Raw genomic sequence first — 23,278 nt, 5'->3', positions numbered from 1 at the left:
AAACTGGGAGGGAGGGGGTCATAATTACAACTGTAATCTGTTAGAATTCTGACTTCATGACAATAACTACTTGCACAGTATAACGTAATACTACTTTTTTCTGTGTGGGCATCATTCTTCCCTTAAAACCAAATCACACTGTTTTTCTGTAATCATAACATGACCCTCTCATTTATTTCAGAGCTGATCACGGACAACCAGATCGAGAGCGGCCAGCTGAAGACGGAGCTGAAGGACAAGGTGATGTACACGCTGCTGCGCCGGCATCGCCACCAGACCAAGAAGTCCAACCTGCGCTCGCTGGCCGACATCGGCAAAACAGTCTCCAGCGCAAGTAGGCTCTTTTCCAACCAGGAGAACGGTAATACTCACTCGGGCCAGTTTGCTGCAGTCTCAACCGGGTTCCTCTTGTCCGTTGTTTAAAAGCCACTCAGGATCACCATACAATATATACAATTATGTACTGTAGATGCAGTAGTGTGCAATGACTAACAAGGCACCTAAAAGCTCTGCTTGGTCGTAGAAGTTGCACTTTAAAGAATTACAAACTAACTTTTAACATTTGTGTTATATTTGATTTGTAAACCTGAGAGATGAACACGTTCAACAATTGGGTTCATCTTGACATACAGTGGTGCCATGACTTACGACTGGTATTAAACACTATCCCCAAAAACACTTGCAAAATTTGGTTCAGCATGTTTCTTAAAAAGAAAACTGCGGTATTGCACTTTTTAAAAAAAACAAACAAACAGGGATAACATTATCTAAAGGAATATATCAAAAAAGGGAAATGGGTTGTACGTCATAATTTCATGTTTCGTGTTCATGTCTGAATGTGTCGCTATAGTTTGTGTTCAAATGTAATTATTTTTTTAAAGATTTGTAATTACTTCAAATGTTGATGCTGGTTTTCTTAACCTTGCTATTGCGTTTTGCATTCTGTGTTAAACATTAAAGGGATACTTTACTTATTTAGCCAGTTTTGGCAGTCAAAAAGTAATATTTTGCAGATAATAAATTTGATATTTTCATTATTTTTCATGCACAATTAGTACCTTTAAAGATACATTTTGCAACTTGCTGTCGACTGAAAATCACATCACAAGGGCACAGGTAACCAATCACAGCTCAGTTTGTGAATGTCACATGACCAAACCTAGAAAACAGGTGAGCTGTGATTGGTTACCTGAGCCCTTGTGATGTCATTTTCAGTCGACAGCAAGTTGCAAAATGTGTTTTTAAAGGTACTAATTGTACGTGAAAAATAATGAAAGTATCAAATTAATTATAAACAAGATATTAACTTTTTATTGCTATAATGGGCTAAATAAGTGAAGTATCCCTTTAAGATAGCAGACTTTTCCTACACAAAGTTTAAAGAGCATGTAGAATTTTTCGATTTCTTTTTAATGTTCATTCATTCTACAAAGCCACTATTAATAACATGAAAATCAACAGACAAATTTTAAATGTAATCTGAGGTCTGGTAATCGCTAATCATATTACTCCTCGATAAATCCGTCTGGTGACTTGCAAGTCGAGGCACCACTGTGTGTGTTTCTAACTGTTTACACTGAGTAGCTTTTAATGTGTTCATTTGTAACTCGTCGTCAACTTTGGAATGTTGTAGTTTAGTAGGCAGGATGAGCTGTCACTTTTCACCTCCATTTCCTACTTTCTATTTCATTGACACTTTGAAAATCTTCATTATTAGGCTTGTGGTTTGCAGTGGAACACTGCATCATTACATTTTTGGTTGCTTTATGTAGTCAAGAAATACTAAATCTGAACTTTTCAAGTAGATGCACTGCAAACTACAGCTACTTTAATGAATATATCAATACTTCAAATGTGAGCATTGTGATTATGATTTGTGTATTTTTCATCTGTTTTACTGGATCTTATAATATTGTTGCAGATGGATAGATAGACATTTATTGGCATAATATCACAATATTATTATGGTAAAAGTTTTTTTGTTTGTTTTTTTTTTGTTTTTTTTTAACTAAAATGTTTGTTTTTTTTCTTATAGAAGCGCAACTATTTTATTCTCATAAAAATTCCTTCCACGCGAGGTTCAACTTTATCCTCGTAAATTTCCAACTTTTTTTCTCGTAATATTGCAACTTTATTCGCATATAATTAAGACTTAATTCTTGGTAAAATTACAACCTTTTCATCATAATACCATGAATTTATTCTCTGAAATTGTTGTAGTAATGCTGTTTGCCTGGATAAAATTGTCTTTTTTTTTTCAAGTAGTTATTATGACTTTATTCCCACACAAATCCAGATTTCTTCTATAGTGGAAATACAACTCTTCATGTCCTGATTTTTGTTGGACGTTAGACAGGTGAAAAGTGACAGTGCCTGTGAACAATGCCCACGTGAATAAGCGTATTGTTGAATCTGTGAGTTAAGTCTTTGGAAAGTTATTTATGAGCCACAAGCACATTTTATCACAATCATTTATGACTCCGTGTCCAAGGATGAGCTCTGGCCCTCTTATCCAGCAGCCATTCTGTTCACAACACACTGATTACCTCCTTCAAGGATAAAAGTGATACTTTCCAAAGACTTGTACTGTATGCGTGTGCTGTCATAATGAAATACAGTGGAACCTCTCAGCCACCTCCAGCTTGCTCACATTTTCCCCCCATAGGAAATAAATTTCTAGTGTGAAATAAATAAGAAGGAACGAATCATTCATTGATCATTCATTCATCACATTGAAATTTAAATAATAATAAAAAAGATAAAAATTAAATGATTAATTTCTATTACAGTATTATATTAAAATATTAACAAATATAATGTATTTCTATTTTTATTATTAATTGGAAAAAAAATGAGTTTGTTGTTTGTTGTTGGTTCGTTAGTTGATTTGTTTGTCAACACGTTTTTTGTTTGTTACCTAGTCAGTGAGCAGGTTTAAATCTAGTTCATTACTGATCTAGTTAGTTAGTTAGTTGGTTGGTTGGTTAGTTAGTTAGTTAGTTAGTTAGTTAGTTAGTTAGTTAGTTAGTTTCGAATTTTGGGGCTATTTAGTATGATTGTGGTAATTAGTTAGTTATATGGTCCACATTTGTTAGTTAGTCAGTCAGCCAGTTAGTTAGTTAATTAGTTAGTTAGTTGGCTAAGCTACTTGATCAGTGGCTATTTCTTTTAGTTGTTGAGTTAGTTAATTACTTGTATTTTGCTTTTATCAGCGCAAAGTTAAAATATTGTTTTAGTTAGTTAGTTAGTCAGTTAGTTGACTAAGCTACTTGATCAAAGGCTATTTCTTTTAGTTGTTTTGTTAGTTAATTATATGTATTTTGCTTGTATTAGTTAAAATATGGGTGTGGTTAGTTAGTTAGTTAGTTAGTTAGTTAGTTAGTTAGTTAGTTAGACAATGCATGTTTGTTCTTGATTGTAAGTTCTTAACTTGTAGATATTGATTAGTCAGCTAGTTAAGTGGTGGTATTTTTATTAATGTAAAGATATAAGAACAATTCCGCTTTAATGTTACTGACTTTGGTGACTTTGGAGGTTCCACTTTAGCATCTAATTGACTTGATTTGGGTTTAGGTCAATCGCTACTTTTGGCTGAATGGGCTCACCTTTTACTTTCTGGGTGTGTGGCTTCTCCCTTCCTTGTCTCTTTCTTCCTCCGTCATATGTATTGGACCGGATCGCTAACCTGCTACTAAAACAAACACACATACTAAATGAAGCCCGTAGTCCTCTGGAGACCTCCGTGACGTGCCTATCAAGCGGCATCTCAATGGAGGACTTGCAGAGTCAAAGGAGCTCCAGCATGGATTGGCTCAGTAAGTTCACCTCGCTGACACAACAAACACAAGTTGGATCACAAAGGGTGCGAACCCCGTTTAGAGCTACGATTTAAACTCAAGACTTAGATTATTTGTCTTCATTTTCTTTATACACCACAAGCGATTGTAGGCTTAAGAGGGTTGGAATGCTTAATCACACTCAATGGACAATTCATCAAAACTCAACGAGGCTAATATTACAAAAAAACAAGAGTCAATGTGTCAAGTTATATTTTCATATATATTTTCATTTTCATATACATTTCTAATAGCTTGTAAATTAGTTAGTCGGTAGTTAGCTGTTTAATTGGTGGGTATTTTGTTAGTTATGCGTTGATTTGTTTGGTGATATGGTAAAATTGAGGATTGGTTAGTTTGTTTAAAATGTATTTGTTAGTTAGCTAGTCAGTCCATTAGCTGTTTTATTGGTATCTGTTAGATAGTTATTTACAGTAGTTAGTGGATTGGCTTTCTTATTTTTATTTTTATTTTTTTAAATATAGTTAGTTAGTTGTCTGTATTTGTTACTTTTCCAGTTTTGTTTGTTACTTTTCCATCAGTGGCGATTTAATGAGTTTATTTAGTTGTCATTATTTGTGAGTCTCCTATACAGTTCATTAGCTAGTTTGCTAGTCATCTGGTTTGCAGTTCACTAAATGTTAGTTTGTTAGCTGTCAATGTGTTACATATCTAGTTAGTTAGTTAATTGATTGTTAATACCGTTTAATGTATCTACTATTTTTTGTTGTTAGGACACACAGTTAGGTAGCTAGCTAGTTAGTTATTTAGTTAATTGGTAGCTAACTGTTAGTTTATAATTGGATTTTTAGATAGTTATCTAGTTGATTGGTGGCTGTTTATTTGGCTAGTTGGTATTTTTTATTTATAACAGTAGGCCTACTCATTTTTAGCCAGCTAGTTAATTTAGGGACTGACCTGCTTAGGATTGTGTGACTGACCTGCTTAGGATTGTTTGGCCCTGGCAGAGGTCGACAAAATATTTTGTATTGAATTTCATTTGGTGTACCTAATTTGTCCAATGAGTGTCACTGACGTTGAGCATTCATAATGGGACAAAAGACATATGATATATTTTAACATCCGTACCTAGTTAGAATGTGTGAATAACCCTTCTATGGTGCATCCTGGCAGCTCAGCAGACAACACTTAGCATCCGTGAGGAAATCCTCCCCGAGGCTGCATCACACTGACAAAGGCATTATTACCCACAATGCCATGGTGACACAAACGATGAGTGCAATGACAGTTTGTGGAGGCCAGCTGAAAAGCTTAAAGTCAGCACACGATGTCAATCAGCTGCCACTCCACTGAAGAGCACCGAGCGGATCTGACGTGGCAATGCTGTTATTCTCAAAAGGGATTTGTTTCGTGTTTATTCTGGCAAATAGCAATGCTAAGCTAACTGCTAAATTAGCCTACAATTGAAGGATTAGAAATCTTGCTAGGCTAATGTCCTGTGATAATCTAAAGATTTTGGATGTTTCAAAATAATGCCTTTAGTGTTAGCTTTAATATTCTCTCACATGTTGGATATTAGTGAAAATTTGTTTTTGAGACATTGCTAGAACACAACAATCCTTATGAGTAAGTAGCCAGGTCTGCATGAAGTCTCTGTGGTGGTTTACTGGTTCTTCCGTGGTGTTTTATTTTTTTTGTTTTGGGGCTGTGTTGTCATATTTGATCCCCTCTCCCACCCTCCCTCCTCCTTCTCCCTGGCGGAAGTTCTGTCAGGTGGACTCCTCACGGTCCACGTGTGTTTCGAACAGATAGTCCCACCACCACTCACCGGAACCTGACCTCCAGCAGCCTCAATGACATCTCTGACAAGCCGGAGAAAGACCAGGTGAGTGTGAATGTATGCTTGCAGTCGACTGCAAGCATTTGACCCAAACACACATTTGTGATGGGGCGATAACACCCACTGCATTGCTAACATGCTAACAGTTGGGATTTGGTATACTCACGTTTTGCAATTAACCGTCAGTCAGTAAGACACAGGTATGTATTGAGATTGTTTGGCTTTAGTGGAGGTTCACTGAGTGAATATACGGTATGTAAATGAATACACTGTATCTAAAGAGCTGTATTGTATTTCAAATATCACTTTCGAGGTCAAACAAATCCAGGTTTTAAAGATAAGCTAACATGACTATGTCACATCACAAACACTGATAACATTGTCTCAGTCTTAATAATTTCATACTGTTCTGTACTGTAGTGCACTGGTGCAACCATGCAACCTGTTTACCGACCTTGGACTCATTCATTGGGGCAAATAAAATTCAAATAATGAATAAATAGCACGTGAGCTATATTCATGTCAGTACTGTAACCTCTGTTTTTTAGTTAGCGAGCTACTGCTTTAATTTATTGCTTCTCAGACGAGAAGACAAATGGCCATCATAAAGCTTTATTTATGACCTAACGTCATGCCATATCTCTCCACAGGGTTAGTGTTTATCTCAATGGAAAATTGTTACTACAAATATAAAATAAACAAAGCACCATTCAATGTTGCTATAGCTATAGTTAGATGTCCACAGAGATCGGGGTACAAAAAAATGGATTAGAAAGGTTTTTAAATTTTAATTTTGGGAAAAATGACAGATAAATGCTATTTCAAATTGTTGCAAAAACAAATTTACATCCATCCAATCCAAGAGCAGCTTGCATAAAATGAAAAACTACCTTTATAATAATAATAATGATAATGTTCATACAATTGAATCATTTTCTACTGCTTATTCTGTTCAAGGTCACCAGTGGCCAGTCACTTTTTGGGCAAACTTAATGAAATTGCTACTACAATAAAAAGGGGGCTTGAAGTAGTCCTTGATCAACAGTCTTTTTTTTGGTTGTTTTGTAGCTGAGGAACAAGTTCATGAAGAAGTTGCCAAGAGATGCAGAGGCCTCCAACGTGCTGGTGGGGGAGGTGGACTTCCTAGACGCACCCTTCGTGGCCTTCGTGCGTCTGCAGCAGGCCGTCATGCTCGGCGCCCTGACCGAAGTTCCCGTTCCAACTAGGTGTGTCACCCGTCGAGAAAAGACGTCCAAAATGGTCTAAGTGCTCATTTGAACAGCGTTAGGTGCACTTAGACATGCACGCAACCTAATGCAAGCCAATATGAGAATCTATATGAGATTTATCAACATTCCTTGCGTTTTTAAAAATGATAATGATTTAATAATTCAATGCAAATGCAACATGTCAATCATTTGCATTGTCTACGTTTTCAGATTTTTATTTGTCCTGCTCGGGCCCAAAGGTAAAGCCAAGTCCTATCACGAGATCGGACGAGCCATCGCTACCCTCATGTCGGACGAGGTGAGATTTATTGCCAAAAATAAAAATAAATACATTGAAAGATAATGAACAAATAAGAAAATAAAATAAAATATGTTAAATAAAGCTATCAATTTAAAAAGTTGGTAAAATAGTCTCATTGCAAAAAATAAAATAAAATATTCTTATATTTTATATTTATCCACTACTATTTGCACAACAACTGGGCCACAATAATAAATAATGATGAATGAATACTAAGAATTGTGTCACATGCAGGTGTTCCACGATATCGCATACAAGGCCAAGGACCGGCAGGACCTGCTGGCCGGCATCGACGAGTTCTTGGACGAGGTGATCGTGCTGCCTCCCGGCGAGTGGGACCCCGCCATCCGGATTGAGCCTCCCAAAACGCTGCCGTCCTCGGACAAACGGTTTTTATTTTTTATTTTATTTCTTTTATTTGTCGCTAGGTGGAATTCGTAGAGCTTGAGACTCAAGGATACATTCTTTCTTCTAATATTATGTGACTTTATTTTCAGAATATTGAGACTCTTTCCTGTAGTAAAATGACTTTATTTTCTTATTATGACTTTTATGAGTTTTTTTTCTGTAAAATATGTTTATTTTCATAACTGTACGGCTTTCCCACCTAAAATTGTAACTATTCTCAAAGGATTCACCAATTTCATGTAATATTACATCTTCATTCCTGCATCGTTAAAACTTTTTTCTTCTAAAATGGTGCTTTGGTCTTATAAAATTTGTACAAAGTTCTTGCAAAAATTCAATTTTATTCTTGTAATGTTACAATGTTCCACATTTATTGTCATACAATTATAACATAACGACTTGCGTAACTTATGTTTTCGTCCACGTTATTTTTCATGTTTATCTCATTTGCTCCTAAAAACATATAAATATGTTTTATTTTAAATGTTTTAAGTGTCCCAAAGACGTATTTATATGGTTTTATATATATATTTTTTTTATGCTAGAGCATACAGAAGCTTTGATGAAGCCTCTCAACTGCAAAGAACGGTTGAAGAAATGGTAGTTACAACACAAACGGCCAGCAGGTGGCAGCAGAGCAAAGGATATCAACCAGGGATATGTTGAAAAAAAGCTCATTACTAAGAATTCTAAATAGATTTGTGAATAATGATGAAACTTAGCTATATTCTAATTGCTGCAAAATGGAAACAGATGAAAGAAGAGACTTTAATCTTTCTTTTGGTAGGTTCCATGTTTTTATAGCAATAGAACACAATATTCTGTGGGCCTTGCAAAATCCAGCAAAACAGCTGGGAGTGAAGGGGATTGCTTCCGTGAAAATGGCTGGGAATGAATGAGATAATATTCATCACTTTCTTCTAGTAACATTGTGATTTTCCCCTGTCATCATCTCCCCCCCATCACAATTAGCATTGATCGCTATTTGCCGACATTAACGTGACGTGCTTATTTTAGGAAAAACCTGTACGCTGGCGGAGACTCCCAAATGAACGGCGACACGCCTCACGATGACGGTCATGGAGGAGGCGGGCACGCCCCGGGTGAGGAGTTGGAGAAAACGGGAAGGTATGACATCACTATAGACAGCCAAAAAAAAAAAAAAACAGTCGGATAAAATCACAATGAACGCATTTTGTGTGTTTCAGGTTTTGCGGTGGCCTGCTTCTGGACATCAAAAGAAAAGCGCCTTTCTTGCTCAGCGACATCACTGACGCCATCCATATCCAAGCCCTGTCTGCCATCTTGTTCATCTACCTGGGCACCGTCACCAACGCCATCACATTCGGCGGGCTGCTGGGCGACGCCACTGAGAACATGCAGGTGTGACAGTCACACAACCGAAATTTTAGAAAGTAGAGAAGGTACAGATCTCTTTTATTTAATAGGTAGTTAAATTAACATTCGTACTGTTCATGTTTGCAGATTTGTATTTGTTAAGTCATAATACAGATACCTGAAAAGTTAACTTGAATGATGTAAGGAAGTTTTTTAGCTCGGTTACTTCCCACCACTGACTACGGATGACGTCCGTGTTGTTTTCAGGGTGTTCTGGAGAGCTTCCTGGGGACGGCTATCGCGGGCGGCGTCTTCTGCCTGCTGGCCGGCCAGCCACTCACCATCCTCAGCAGCACCGGACCCGTCCTTGTCTTTGAACGTCTCCTCTTCAATTTTAGCAAGTCAGTGTTACTGTACACCACTCAGTTGACAAATGCTGAGACAGAATTAAAAAAATATGACGTTCTTTTTTTTTTTTTTCTCCCAAATTATACTACTATTTTTCTAACCAGGGGTGTCATGTGATTACATTTTTTAATCCCAATTAATCGCATAACTTCAATAGTCAACTCATGATTAATCGCAAATTTTATATCTGTTGTAATTGTATAATAAAATGTACAATAATTTTGTACAATAAGTTTTCATACTCGTTACTCAGTGATATAGTAATTTCATAACAATTCATAAAATTTAGTTAAAATTAAGATGTACTGTACTGTAAAAAAAAGGAGTATGATATTGATTTGTGTTGAGGCTATTTTTCTGCCACTAGATGGCAAAATTGCATTTGTAAGATGGTGACAGCTCAATGCGGTTTTCTTTTCATAATAAGAGTGATCTAATATTTAACATGAAGTAATTTTTCTGGAGATTTTTAGAATTGTACAATACAACTTAACCCCAGTCTCCCCAAATATATGCATTATTATTAAATTTATTACTGCAAAATTTTGACGCGGATGTTGCGACTGGAATTCCCCCAGTACAAGTTTTCCAAGTAAGGAATGGTTATTAATTGCGCATGAAAAAATTTAGTGGCATTAAAGGAACTTTAAACTAACTACGTTTATTTAAATTGCTTTCATTAAATGAAGTAATGCACTAATTTTGACACCCCTATTTGTAATATTACAGATTTTTTTCTTATAAAATTCAACTTCATTCTTGTAGTATTTTTGTAAAACTACTTTATTGCTACTTCTTAGTAATTCAAGTTTTGTCGCTATAAAATATCTCTATTCTTCTTATTATTCTCCAACTATTTTTTTCAGTATAATCCAACTGTATTCTCCTGTCACAACTTTTTTTTCACCTCGTATTCAACTTGCCGCTAAAAAAAACAGGGACAACGAGTTCAACTACCTGGAGTTCCGCTTGTGGATCGGCCTGTGGTCGGCCTTCATGTGCCTGGTGCTGGTGGCCACCGACGCCAGCTACCTGGTCAAGTATTTCACGCGCTTCACCGAGGAAGGCTTCTCGGCCCTGATCAGCTTCATCTTCATCTATGACGCTTTCAAGAAGATGATCAAGCTGGCGCACCACTATCCCATCAACTCCGACTTCCACGAGGAGCTTATCACGCAGTACGACTGTCTCTGTATGGCGCCCACCGTCCTCGGTGAGGAGAAAGCAAGTCGCGGTCCTAGTCCAACCTGGTCTCGACTAGGACATCAACAAGAGAGCTGTTAAATTGTTTTGTTTTATTGGTGCAGAAAACAACTCGGACTTCACAGGGGACCCTTTGGAAGGCACCTCCATATGGTTCTGGAACAACACGGATCTGGTAAGTTTTTAACTTCACCATAAAGTAGAAGTGCACAGACCATTAAATATGAAGTTATGCTTTATATATGATGTAAATATGGGACACAGACCATGGACTACTAAACGCTATCTTTATTTGTCCAGCCCATGAACGCCACGTGGTCATCTCTGAGCCGGACCGACTGCTTGAAGTACAAAGGCGAGCTGGTGGGCAAGGCGTGCGACTTTGTCCCCGACATCGCACTTATGTCCATCATCCTCTTCTTTGGCACTTACTCCTGCTCCATGGGCCTGAAGAAGTTCAAATTCAGCCCTTTCTTCCCTACCACCGTGAGTTCACCACGAGGTCTTGCAGACACACTTCCGGATCTTCATCGCGTGTTTTGTTGGCCACGCAGGTCAGGAAGCTCATCAGCGACTTTGCCATCATCCTGACCATCCTCATCTTTTGCGGCGTGGACGCAATGGTTGGTGTGGACACGCCCAAACTCATAGTGCCAACTCAATTCAAGGTGAGTAGTTTTTAGATAAAGTGTTTTTTGTTTAACATTTTAACTCATTCCCTCCCAGCCATTTTCCCTAAAAAAAAAAAAAAAATTCTATTGCTATAAAAAGCATGAAACCTACCAAAATAAAGATTAGAGTGTTTTCTTTGATTAGGAAAAAAAGTGTATTTGTATTTGTTTATGTTTTGCAGCAATTAATATTATATGTTATATATGTTTCATCAATTTTCACATTCCTGCTGAAAACACTGACAAAAAGAGCTTGTTGCAACAAGGCCCTGACCGATCTCTTATACTCTGCTGCCAACTGCTGGCCGTTTTTTGTAATAACTACCATTGCTTTATGCCACCTCTTCATTTCATAAGATACATCAAAGCCTTCTGTATGCACTTGCATAAGAAAAAAACCCCCAAAAAAACATTTAAATACTTTTTTGGGAGTGACGGACGAATTAAAAACGTATTTGCAGGTTTTTGGGTTTGACTGAGTTAAAGGGGTTTCACATAGTGACATAAAGTAATGTAATGCAACATAATGTAATGTAACGGACATAGTGCAAAGTATTGCAGCATACAGTACCATATCTTAACATAAGGTGCTGTACCGTAAAGTTTCATACCAGAAGCTTCTATGCCATACAGGACCGTAACATACTCTAAGGGGTCGTACAGTACCATAACGTAATGCAGCATAATGTAAAGCACCGCAAGCGAATATAACGTATCGTACAGCAACTTACTGTTAGCCACACTGTACCGTGCCGTAAAGCAACGCAACATCATGTAATATAACTTAACATAATGTAACATAAACAGAAGGCAAAAAGTTGCTAACATAGTGTAAGATGTTCTACAGAAAGGTAACAATGCAACATGACAATTGTACGCAACATAATGTAACGTGCTCCAGCGCCCCCACGACCCTTGTGAGGAGTAAGCCGTGAAGAAAATGGATGGATGGATAATGTAGTCCAACATAATAATGTAATGTAACACAATGTAACGTAACACATTTTAATTCATCGTAACAACCGTGCGAAAGTATCATAGTAGTCATGTCACTGTAGATCCTAAAATGTCCCTCCTCCCTTAGCCCACGAGTCCCCTCCGAGGCTGGTTCGTGCCGCCGTTCGGGGGCAACCCCTGGTGGGTGTACCTGGCGTCGGCCCTGCCCGCCCTGCTGGTCACCATCTTGATCTTCATGGACCAGCAGATCACGGCGGTCATCGTCAACAGGAAGGAGCACAAGCTCAAGGTGAGTGACGCGTGATGAAACTTCGCATGCCTGCTGAATGTGTTTGTCATTCCTCTCATACCAGTGAGACATGTTTCATGCCAGTGAGGGAACACCTCAAGTGTTCTCTCGCAATTCAAGTACTGTTATGACTTTTTTGATTCAAATGAAATTGAAGCTTGCTATGCTAGCCTATGTTATGTCATACTCTACAGTATAAAATATTGCTTTAGCATAACAGCATAGCTAGCTAGATGATACCACGGTGTGGCATAGCATCACATATCGTATCATAGCGCCATGAGATATGAGTGACCCAGCTTAAGAGCATTTTGAGACACGATTTTTGGCTTCGACTTGTAAACTTAAACATGTGGTACAAGCACAAGTAGTAAACTTAACTTCATAAGAGCAAAACAAAAAAAAGTGAATGAGTCTTTAAAAAAGAGGCTTGCCCACCACATCCAAGTTTATTGTCAAGCTAGAGAATTACACACTGTGTACAATCACATAGCTTCGCATTTAGTCTACTAGCTTAATGCTAATGCTATCAGATAATGGGAAACCCATATTAAGCAAATGATATGGGAGCATAAACGGTGCACAACACATTTAGACATGCAATGTAACAGTACTCACAACTTATAAGTCATATATTCTTTATCTTCTGCGAGGCTGGCTGTCTTATACTGTGCAGTGCTAGATTAATAGAGTGCTATTTTTCTTATTTAAATAAACACATACTTTTGGACTAATTTCATTCCAATGAGGAAAGACGATTTGAGTTACAAGCATGGCCACATTACAAAAGGAATTCCTATTTCAAGGCACCACTATATAACATCATGTTAATAAGGTTATATTGCTAATATTGTAATTGTTTAGTGTCTCCCTGTGTGATGTGTTTGTTTTTTTTCACAGAAAGGTGCGGGCTACCATCTGGATCTGTTCTGGGTGGCCGTGCTGATGGTGGTGTGCTCCTTCATGGGCCTGCCGTGGTACGTGGCGGCCACCGTCATCTCCATCGCTCACATCGACAGCTTGAAGATGGAAACGGAAACATCGGCGCCCGGGGAGCAGCCCAAGTTTTTGGGAGTCAGGTAAGCTTCTGGTGTGACTCAAAGTTGAAAGTAAAAGCCTGGCGGATAACTCGGTTGGCTCTAGCGTCAGTCCTAGCATCTGCAGCTGAACAAACACAAACTGAACATCGTGCAGGGACTGAAATGTTGCACAGACCAAATGAGAGTACATGAAGATGAAGATGCGTCAAGTCAATGATAATGTAATCATTGTATATTATGTCAGAGATCTACTGTGTGTATTATTACAGAGAGCAGAGGGTCACCGGCGTATGCGTGTTCATCCTCACCGGACTGTCAGTTTTCATGGCTCCCATTTTAAAGGTATTAGTCACACTTTTGAGGTTTATTTCAGCAGTATCTACAATGTACGTAGGGATGTAACAATATCCAAACATCATGATCCAATATTATCATGATATGAAGGTCATGATACGATAATTATCATGATATTGTGGGGACATTGGTGATACAAAAGAGATCACAATATTGTAAAAAAAAAAAAAAAAAAAAAAAAAAAAAAAGGCAAATACTAAAAGAAAAAAACAACCCCCCCCACACTATATTGTGCTTTTATAAAATACAGCAATGACAAATATTATAAAATATTATAAATATTATATATTATATATTAAGCCCTATATTGGCTGGCAATCAGTCCAGGGTGTCCCCTGCCTACTGCCCAGAGCCAGCTGAGATAGGCGCCAGCACCCCCCGTGACCCTTGTGAGGAATAAGCGGTCAAGAAAATGGATGGATGGATGGATTATATATTAAAAATATATAAATATAATATATTGAGGAACTTACTTACTAATGCAAGCACACATTGCTGCAGAATGCATACACATTGACTCAGTTCACAAGGAAATTAAGTTCCCCTTCCATTAGCGTGGATTTTAAACATAGAAGGGTCAAAACATGCCTTGTGAAAATTTAACTGCACTAAAAAAAAAACTAACCACCAGAGGGTGCTAGAACTGCACAAATGGAAATCAACCCCACTTTTTTAACAGATGTGCTGCTTTTAATATCATGACATGGCGACGGCGATATATTGTGGCAGTTTTAATATCACGATATTGCCGTTATCGTTACATCCCTAAATATAAATATTGTTAAAAAGGGATACGTGACTCATTGAGCCATTTTCAGCAGTAAAAAGTTAATATTTTGTCTATAATGTGCTAACGTAATTAATTTTATGTACAATTAATACCTTTAAAAAGTAAATTTTCTAGTTGCTGTCAACTGATGATGACATCACCTGTGCTGAGGAAGTAGGTAATGGCCAATCATGGCTCCGTTTACTGACCAAACCCAGTCACCAGGTGAGCCATGATTGGTCGTTACCTACTTCCTCAGCACAGGTGATGTCATCATCAGTCGACAGCAAGTAGAAAAATTACTTTTTCAAAGTATTAATTGTACATGGAAAATAATGAAGTTATCAAATTCATTCTGGACAAAATGTTAACTTTTCACTGCTGAAATTGTTCAATGAGTCAAGTATCCCTTTAAAAAACATATAACTGTTTACATAATATACAGTATAGGTATAGTATACGTCTATATATTTTTAAGCATTTAATGTTCATCCATGTTATGTTCTTACTTTACAAATATGAATGAATGAAATATCTTCATTAGTTCATCCCCATGCCGGTGCTGTATGGTGTCTTCCTGTACATGGGAGTGGCCTCTCTCAAAGGAGTTCAGGTAGACTTTTCTTCCAACAACATCATATTTGAACATATTTAACATCCTTGCTCACCACCATCTTATTTCTGCGTGTAGTTCATGGACCGTCTGAAGTTGCTGCTGATGCCGGCCAAGCACCAGCCCGACCTGGTTTACCTCCGACACGTTCCCCTGCGGAAGGTGCATCTGTTCACCTTCATCCAGGCGCTCTGCTTGGCCCTGCTTTGGATCCTCAAGTCCACCGTGGCCGCCATCATTTTCCCCGTCATGGTAAGTAAGACTTGTGTCCAAAATGGCGTTTTTGATTCACCAAATGGTGCTAATGGCCACCTGATTGTCATGATGTTTTTATACTCTTTGTAGATCCTGGCGCTAGTAGCCGTGAGGAAAGCCATGGACTGCATGTTCTCCCAGCAGGACCTCAGCTTCCTGGATGACGTCATCCCAGAGAAGGACAAGAAGAAGAAGGAGGATGAGAAGAAGAAGCAAAACAGAGAAGACAGTGACGCCGATGACGTGAGTGCCGAAACGGCTTTCAATCGGACAAATTTTCCACAAATGAACCCAAAGCGGCCATTTCAATACAAAATGGCATTTATTTATTTTATTTTTTTGGTGGCCCACTCATGGGACATGTCTACTAACTTTCATGTTGTGGGCTGAATTATCAAATGTGAATTTCATGATTTACAGTATAGCCTGTCATTGAACTTCCCCGCAAAACTAAAATGTTTTGCAATTTAGGGCAGCCAAAAATGTCCAACATTTGATGTCTTTTCTATTATTGGTTTTAAAGAGTTGTTTTTTTGTTTTGTTTTGGTTTTTTGTTGTTGTTGTTGTTTTTTTTTGGGGGGGGGGGGGTGTTGTTATGATAGACATGCCAACCAAATTTAAAGGGATAATTTACTTACAGTATTTAGCCATTTTTGGCAGTCAAACATTAATATTTTGCCTATAATAAATTTGATATTTTCAACATTTTTCATGTACAATTAGTACCTTTAAAGCACATTTTGCAACTTGCTGTCGACTGAAAATGACATCACAAGGGCTCAGGTAACCAATCACAGCTCAGCTTGTGAATGTCGCATGACCAAACCTAGAAAACAGGTGAGCTGTGATTGGTTACCTGAACCCTTGTGATGTCATTTTCAGTCGACAGCAAGTTGCAAAATGTGTTTTCAAAGGTACTAATTGTATGTGAATAATAATGAAAGTATCAAATTAATTATACACAAAATATTAACCTTTTATTGCTATAATGAGCTAAATAAGTAAAGTATATCTTTAACATTGCTACTGTAAGCCAAACTGACTCCAGCGTCTGAATTTCACAATAAATTTCTGGGGCCAGAAGCGTATTTGCTTGCATTCTAAAACTGATGCTAACAACATTTAGCATTTAGCATTGAGGTGGTTTCAAGGTCCCCTTTTGGAACATTCTCCAAAGTTGCTTCTGCATTGATCAGGATAATTTTATGAATCTAATGGTGGAAAGTGCAGGCCATGCCATGATCACAAAGGACACATGCATGTGACGAGTTCCCTCCGACTTGGGTGTCAGGATTTGGGGGGTGAAGATCAGATCTTGAGGACTTTGTGTATGTGTGTGGTCTCTCCAACAGTCTGACTATCCTTACAATGAGAATGTTCCCAGCATTAAAATTCCCATGGACATGATGGAGCAGGAACCCTTCTTAGGTGGTCAGGCCTCAGACAGTGAGTAGACGACTGGGCGGGTGTCGGCGGCGCATGCAAACCGCTTTCTTCATCATCTTCATCATCTTCTTCCTCTTTCTTGGCATGGCACCGCATCTGGATTTTTTATTTTTTTTGCTGTTTGATACTAACAGATGTTCTTTTTTTGTAACCTTGTCTTTGTGTTTATTCTTTTGCTGTAATTGTGGGAATGCTGAAGCATTCCTACATATGTTATTGTGATTTTTATTCACCACACTTTTTTGCCACGTAACAACTCCCACATAATACTTCCAATTTACATTGTTCAAATTTCAACTAGCTTCAAAAATTGACACCTCCCGGGCTATATATTGTCTGATTCCATATTACTTACAGTATTTGCACAATTTAACATTTAATATCAACTTTTTTTCTCATTCATTTTCAATGAGATACATTGAACCTTTTCTTAGTATCACTTTCCACATCCGTGTCTGATATTGCTCGGTGGCACAGTTGGTAAAGCGCATTGTCCAGTAACCAGGAGGTTCTAATTTCATATGTTATCTCTTAATTTACTTCATAAGCATTCCACATGCATTCAAATCTTAGCATTCAGCTTTCAGCATTCCCACACAATTTCTCCAGAAATTGCACTTAGTCTAGTATCTGTTTGTGATTCAGTTTTCTCTTGAATGTCCTAACACACTTTTGTTTGTTTACAGTGGTTCTTCGATGTAGTGCACCAAAAAGTATTACAAATTACACTTTAAAAAGAAAAAAAATCAACAATATTGAAGAAGTTTAATATTTTTTCTGTACACAGTATTAACGTTGTGGTTGTAGTTTAGGCTAACACACACACTAAACGCATCGCAAACATTAAATTTGATGTAAATATGAATTTCACGCACGGTCATGTCATGTGTCTCGTCAGCAGAAGAGAAGTCAGCTTCATTCCTTGAACGACACACCTCGTGCTGAGCAGCTTCGCTACTACCAGGCCAACTGCTTGTCCAGGTGAGATGCACAAATATGATATTTGTCTTATATCCAACATGTAGTGTAATACACATATGAATATGGCACAGTACACGGAAGGGTGGGAGCAAAAAATACGAATCATAAATAATATTAATATTAGTGGTGTCAAGCGATTATAATTAATCGCATGACTTCGATAGTTGACTCATGATTAATCACAAATTTTACATCATTTTATAAAAAAAATTTTTTCCTAAATTTTCATGCTCTTGTTAACATAAAGTGTATTTTTTTAAATCTAATAGAAATGTCTACCTCTTTTAGTCATTGATACGGTAATTTCATAATAATTCACAAAATTGAGTTAAAATTAAAATGATGTCCTGTACTGTAAACGACGAGTGTGATATTGATTTGTGTTTTTCTGCCACTAGATGGCATAATTGCATTTGTAAGACGTTGGTGACAGCTCAGTGCATTTTTCTTTTCATATTCAGAGCGATCTAATCTTTAACATGAAGTAACTTGTGAAATTCTGCACATTTTTAAAATTGTAAATTACAACTTGACACCAGTCTCCGCAAATATATGCATTATTATCAAATTTATGACTGCTAAATTTTGACGTGGATGTGCCTGCTACATTGCGACTGGAATTCCCCCAGTACAGACTTTTCAAATAAGGGGTGGTCATTAATCGCGCGTTAAAAAAAATTTTTTGTGGCGTTATAGGAACTTTAATTTAACTTAAGATTAATGCATTAATTTTGACACCCCTATTTGTAACATTACAGATTTTTTCTTATAAAATTCAACTTTATTCTTGTAGTATTTTTGTAAAACTACTTTGTTCCTGCTTGGCTCAATAATTCAAGTGTTGTCTCATCATAGCATGATTTTTCACTATAAAATATGTCTTTAATCTTCTTCTTATTATTATTATTCTCTTCAACTTTTTTTTTCAGTATAATACAACTGTATTTGTACTGTATCAACTGTATAATCTTTAACATGAAGCAACTTCTGCACATTTTTAAAATTGTAAAATACAACTTGAGCCCAGTCTCCACAAATATATGCATTATTATTATTAAATTTATTACTGCAAAATTTTAATGTGGACGTTAGGACTGGAATTCCCCCAGTACAGGCTTTCCAAATAAGGGGTGCTCATTAATCACGCTTTAAAATAATTAGTGGCGTTCAAGGAACTTTAATTTCACTTAAAATCAACGCACTAATTTTGACACCCCTAATTAACTCCTTCACTCGCAGCCATTTTCACCGAAGCAACCCCCTTCACTACCGGCTGTTTTACTGGATTTTGACTGATTTTGCAAGGCCTATAGAATATTGTGTTCTGTTTGCGATAAAAAAAAACATGGAACCTACCAAAAGAAAGAGATTAGAGTCTCTTCATTCATCAGGAAAAAAACGATATTTGTATCTGTTTTGCAGCAATTCGCATTAGAATAAGCTTCATCAATATTACATTCCTGGTGAAAACACTGGCAAAAAGATGTTGTTGCAACAAGGTCCTGGTTGATCTCTTATACTCTGCTTCCACCTGCTGGCCGTTTTTTTTTTTAGTAACTACTGTTGCTTTAAGCCACCTCTCCATGTCAGAAGCTGCATCAAAGGCTTCTCTTGCATAAAAACAAACAAACATAAAAACGCTTTTGGGAGTGAAAGACAAAGTATTAAAAAACATGTTTTTGGGATTGAATGAGTTAATATTAAAATATTTACATGCACTTCATGGTTAACGACCAATAATATCACTAATAATATAGAAAACACTAAAATAGTCAAAGATTTGCCTTGTTCAATTATTAGTCACACCTCAGTATAAGTCGCCGGACAAACTATGACAAAAGTGTCAATTATAATCCAAAACATATGGTATTTTCTTGTATTTCACTGCACATATGCAAGCACTTGGATGCACGTGGCCCCCCAAACCCTTTCAGGATGAGCACACCAGGATTACAGCGTGAAAGGCAGCTGCACTTCACGGGACAAACACGTCTGACAAGATGTCTTTTTAAACATACACGCAGCTGCTGACTCAGCAAAAAACTAACTAAATAAATAAATCCTGCATTACTATGTTCATGAAAAGCATGCAGCGCTCTGGCACGTGTCCATTTTGTCCGAAATGTCGGCCAGAGCGTGATGATGTAACACTGTGATGACATTACAACCCCCCCGCCCCCAAAACCTAATCCCGTTCTACTAAAGAGAAATTGCTTTTGTGCTCAAATGACCTCCCCGCAGGCTAGCAGCGCTAGTACGACTAAGCTAGCATTAGCAGTGGAAACTCTCCCGCCAGGCCCCACTCGACAATCATTTTTGTTGTGTTCCAGCCCCGAGATGAGTCCGCTGAAGCCGGTGCCTCAGATTAGAATAGACATGGACCCGGACGACGGCAACCCATTCTACTGGCGGAGCCGAGGATCCGAGACGTCTCTGTAGGTGGGGGTGGGGCGGGGCGTCCGGAGCCGAGACCCCTCCCAACCCCGCCTCCAACTTCATCTTCTTCTTCTACTACAAATCACAACAAGCAAGCTAACTCTACTACTTCTTCTTCTATGCAACTGCAGCTCTGTCTTATCGCGCACGGAGTTCCCTCCCTGCTTCGTTTTATATCCATCATCCATCTCTACTTTTATATTTTAAAATATGTAAAAATGAACAGAAAGAAATCTCTTATATATTATGATAACATTTTCCTGTAGCAGGAAATGTACATTTTTTATAGTCTACCTCTTGTTTCAGACGAACAAGTGTCGATTGATTGCGGGGATTTGATGTATTATAGAGGGAAAAGGTGTGCTTATTAAATGATTATATAGTTATTAATGGCTACTTAACAATGAACAAGACAGTTTTTGATTTGTGTTTTTTTTTTTTTACTAATTTAAATCGAAACATTTATTTTATTTCTTTTTTAATGATTTTTTTGGGGTGTGTGTTGGTAACTTTTTCGTACGTCTGATTTTTGTCAGTTATGAGCGATATCACGTTTTAAAAAAAAATGTGATGCATTACCTTGCAAGTGGCTTATATGGTCCATTATTCATACAGTAATGAGTCAATGACAGACTGGAACAGACGTTTTTAACTCATAAATATTAGCTTTTTCATTTTCTTGTGTTTTTTTTTTTTTTTTTTAAATATTTAATACATTTTTTTAAAATTGAGAAATCCCCCCAAATATGATTTATGATATTGCACTCGTTTATTATGAGGTCTGAAAACCGACTCCAAAATACTCCCCAAATATGTAACTTAAAAAAAAAAAGTATTTGACATCGTAGCGCTTAGTTTGAGTCATAAAATGTCACATTTTAGCAACATATTTGACATCTTCCTTGGCTAATTTAGAATCATAAAGCGCCCAAAATAATCACATCTAAAAATAATAACAGTCAAACACTGGCTTTGGTCCCCGTGAAGAAACTGTCCAATCTCCTGTGAATTAGGCGGAACTCTAGCATATGATGTTAAAATATTTTACAACAACATTTTAATCATAAATCTCCAAATATCATATTTAAAAATACTAACAACTTTTTTGAACATTGTTTTTGGTCTGTTTAAAAAAAAGTGACCTGTGTCCTGTAATCCAGGCGGCACTCTAACAACCAATTAGACACCTCAGGGGTGCTGCTAAACAATTCCGAAGGTAATTTTTAGTTATAAAACTGCCCAAATATTGCGCTGTAAAGAAACTGTCCCTGTGTCCTGTCATCCAGGCGACACTCGAGCAGCGGAATTGACATTTCCGGGGGGAAAACGCAAAATTTTACTTATGTTAAAAAGCACTGTAAATTCCATGAAATAGCTTTGATGTGTCCTGTATCCTGTCATTTAGGCAACACTCTGAATGACGTTTCATTGAAAATATGTATTTCCATACCATTTGGAATGTTGCATTGATTCAGACTGTGGGCTCTTCTACTGCATGTTAGCCCATCAGCCAAAGTAACAAAACGAGGACATTTCATATTTATAGTCCACATGTGTGTTTTTGTTTGTTTGTTTTAGACAAAACAAATATAAGAATCAACAAATTTGTGACTTATGAATGGGCATAAAAACACCAGCTGTATTTTTTTTTTGGTTTGACCTTTCATTAACTTTTTTTGGTGACTTTTTAGAGTAAGTACTGTACTTTAGAAATTATATTTTTCAAATGAAATGTATATTGAAAATAAAAAGTTATTAAACAGACGTGCTCCTGGCCATTGAATGACTTTGTACATTGTTAATGAAAGCACAGCTCCCTCTTGTGTTCATTCCGTCCTATTGCAGGGGAGAGAGACCTTTTGAATCACATTCTCAATATATTGACAAATGGGTATATTGTATTATGTTTAGATTTTAACATCTTTTTTAAATTCTCATATAATTAATATTTTTCTTCTATTTTCCCCCACTTGTAATTTCAGATTTTGTTATTCGTCTAATTACAACTTGTCATTTAAAAAAAATAATAAATAAAATGGGTACTATAATGCATTTTATTGAGGTAAAATTACATTTTTTTTTCTCTTGTAAAAACAGCCTTTTTCTATTAATATTAAGACTTTAGTTCCTCAAAATCATATAGTAACGTTTTATTCAGGTAAAAGAAAATATAACGCTCTCGCATTACTAGAACTTTTTTCTCTCTAATGACATCTCTTTTCCCTTAAAATTGTGACTTTTTTTTCTTCTCCCCAATTGGAATATATTTATTCTTGTAAAAATTACAACTTTTGGGTCAATATTAAAACTTCAATCTCTTACCGATTACTTTTGCCCTTGAAAATAAAAAGATGCAATTTATTTCCTTCTCATTTTTAATGTAAAATTAGGATTGTTTTCCTGTTTGTTTGTTTTAAGGATTATTACAAAACTTATTGAAAAATTACAACTAATTTAAAAATCACGAAGTGTCATTTGTTGTGATTTTTCTATCTTTTCAATTTATATCCTTAAAAAAAAAAAAAAAAAAAAGTCAGAGTAGCACTACATACCGGTGACCACGTCATAATAAATGACATGCCCAATCATTGCCAATCGATTAATTTCCATCTAATTACCTGAAGTGAAACCTGCCAGTGCGGTACAAAGTGATGGTTGGTAGCCATAAATGTGACCTCATCTCATCTGGCCGCGCAATCGGGAGCATTCCGCTTAATTAGCAAACGAGCTTAGGCAATTTCACACGCTGACGTCAAAGCGGAGATTTCATGCCAAAACCATGACCTGGATTCTGGAGTGTGACGTATGTGCACGCACACACACACAAAGGCACAAACACACACACGGATGGGCGGCCCGCGAATAGCGAAAATCCATTCAATTTAAAATAAATTTGGAAGGGAGTGATTGTGCCTTCCCACATGTAACCAGTAGGGGACAGCA

At 37.1% G+C, this 23,278-nt stretch overlaps 1 protein-coding gene across 8 annotated transcripts in view; it reads left to right on the top strand.

Annotated features, from left to right (window-relative positions):
• The window catches only part of slc4a4a (solute carrier family 4 member 4a), a 52,430-nt gene extending 30,331 nt beyond the window's left edge, over positions 1 to 22,099 (top strand). For 3 of the 8 annotated variants that reach the window (XM_077520656.1, XM_077520654.1, XM_077520658.1), the window contains 22 exons: positions 182 to 361; positions 3,720 to 3,815; positions 5,606 to 5,682; positions 6,706 to 6,863; positions 7,077 to 7,164; positions 7,402 to 7,556; positions 8,593 to 8,703; positions 8,784 to 8,958; positions 9,181 to 9,314; positions 10,260 to 10,534; positions 10,629 to 10,699; positions 10,825 to 11,010; positions 11,079 to 11,192; positions 12,280 to 12,441; positions 13,342 to 13,520; positions 13,751 to 13,823; positions 15,149 to 15,217; positions 15,296 to 15,469; positions 15,563 to 15,715; positions 16,825 to 16,918; positions 17,820 to 17,899; positions 20,230 to 22,099. In XM_077520656.1, coding sequence (XP_077376782.1) covers positions 182 to 361; positions 3,720 to 3,815; positions 5,606 to 5,682; positions 6,706 to 6,863; positions 7,077 to 7,164; positions 7,402 to 7,556; positions 8,593 to 8,703; positions 8,784 to 8,958; positions 9,181 to 9,314; positions 10,260 to 10,534; positions 10,629 to 10,699; positions 10,825 to 11,010; positions 11,079 to 11,192; positions 12,280 to 12,441; positions 13,342 to 13,520; positions 13,751 to 13,823; positions 15,149 to 15,217; positions 15,296 to 15,469; positions 15,563 to 15,715; positions 16,825 to 16,918; positions 17,820 to 17,863 — 2,768 coding nt within the window. In that variant the 3' untranslated portion in view covers positions 17,864 to 17,899; positions 20,230 to 22,099. Of the gene's footprint in view, positions 1 to 181; positions 362 to 3,719; positions 3,816 to 5,605; positions 5,683 to 6,705; positions 6,864 to 7,076; positions 7,165 to 7,401; positions 7,557 to 8,592; positions 8,704 to 8,783; positions 8,959 to 9,180; positions 9,315 to 10,259; positions 10,535 to 10,628; positions 10,700 to 10,824; positions 11,011 to 11,078; positions 11,193 to 12,279; positions 12,442 to 13,341; positions 13,521 to 13,750; positions 13,824 to 15,148; positions 15,218 to 15,295; positions 15,470 to 15,562; positions 15,716 to 16,824; positions 16,919 to 17,816; positions 17,900 to 20,229 lie in introns of all 8 variants that reach the window. The other 5 variants (XM_077520652.1, XM_077520657.1, XM_077520653.1 and 2 more) reach the window with 4 other exon arrangements.
• The last annotated feature ends 1,179 nt before the right edge of the window (positions 22,100 to 23,278 follow it).

Source organism: Festucalex cinctus, chromosome 5 (assembly GCF_051991245.1).
Source record: "Festucalex cinctus isolate MCC-2025b chromosome 5, RoL_Fcin_1.0, whole genome shotgun sequence".
NCBI classification, from domain to species: Eukaryota; Metazoa; Chordata; class Actinopteri; order Syngnathiformes; family Syngnathidae; genus Festucalex; species Festucalex cinctus.
The sequence above is the reverse complement of the archived record's forward strand: the minus strand, read 5'-3'. Positions and strand labels throughout refer to the sequence as shown.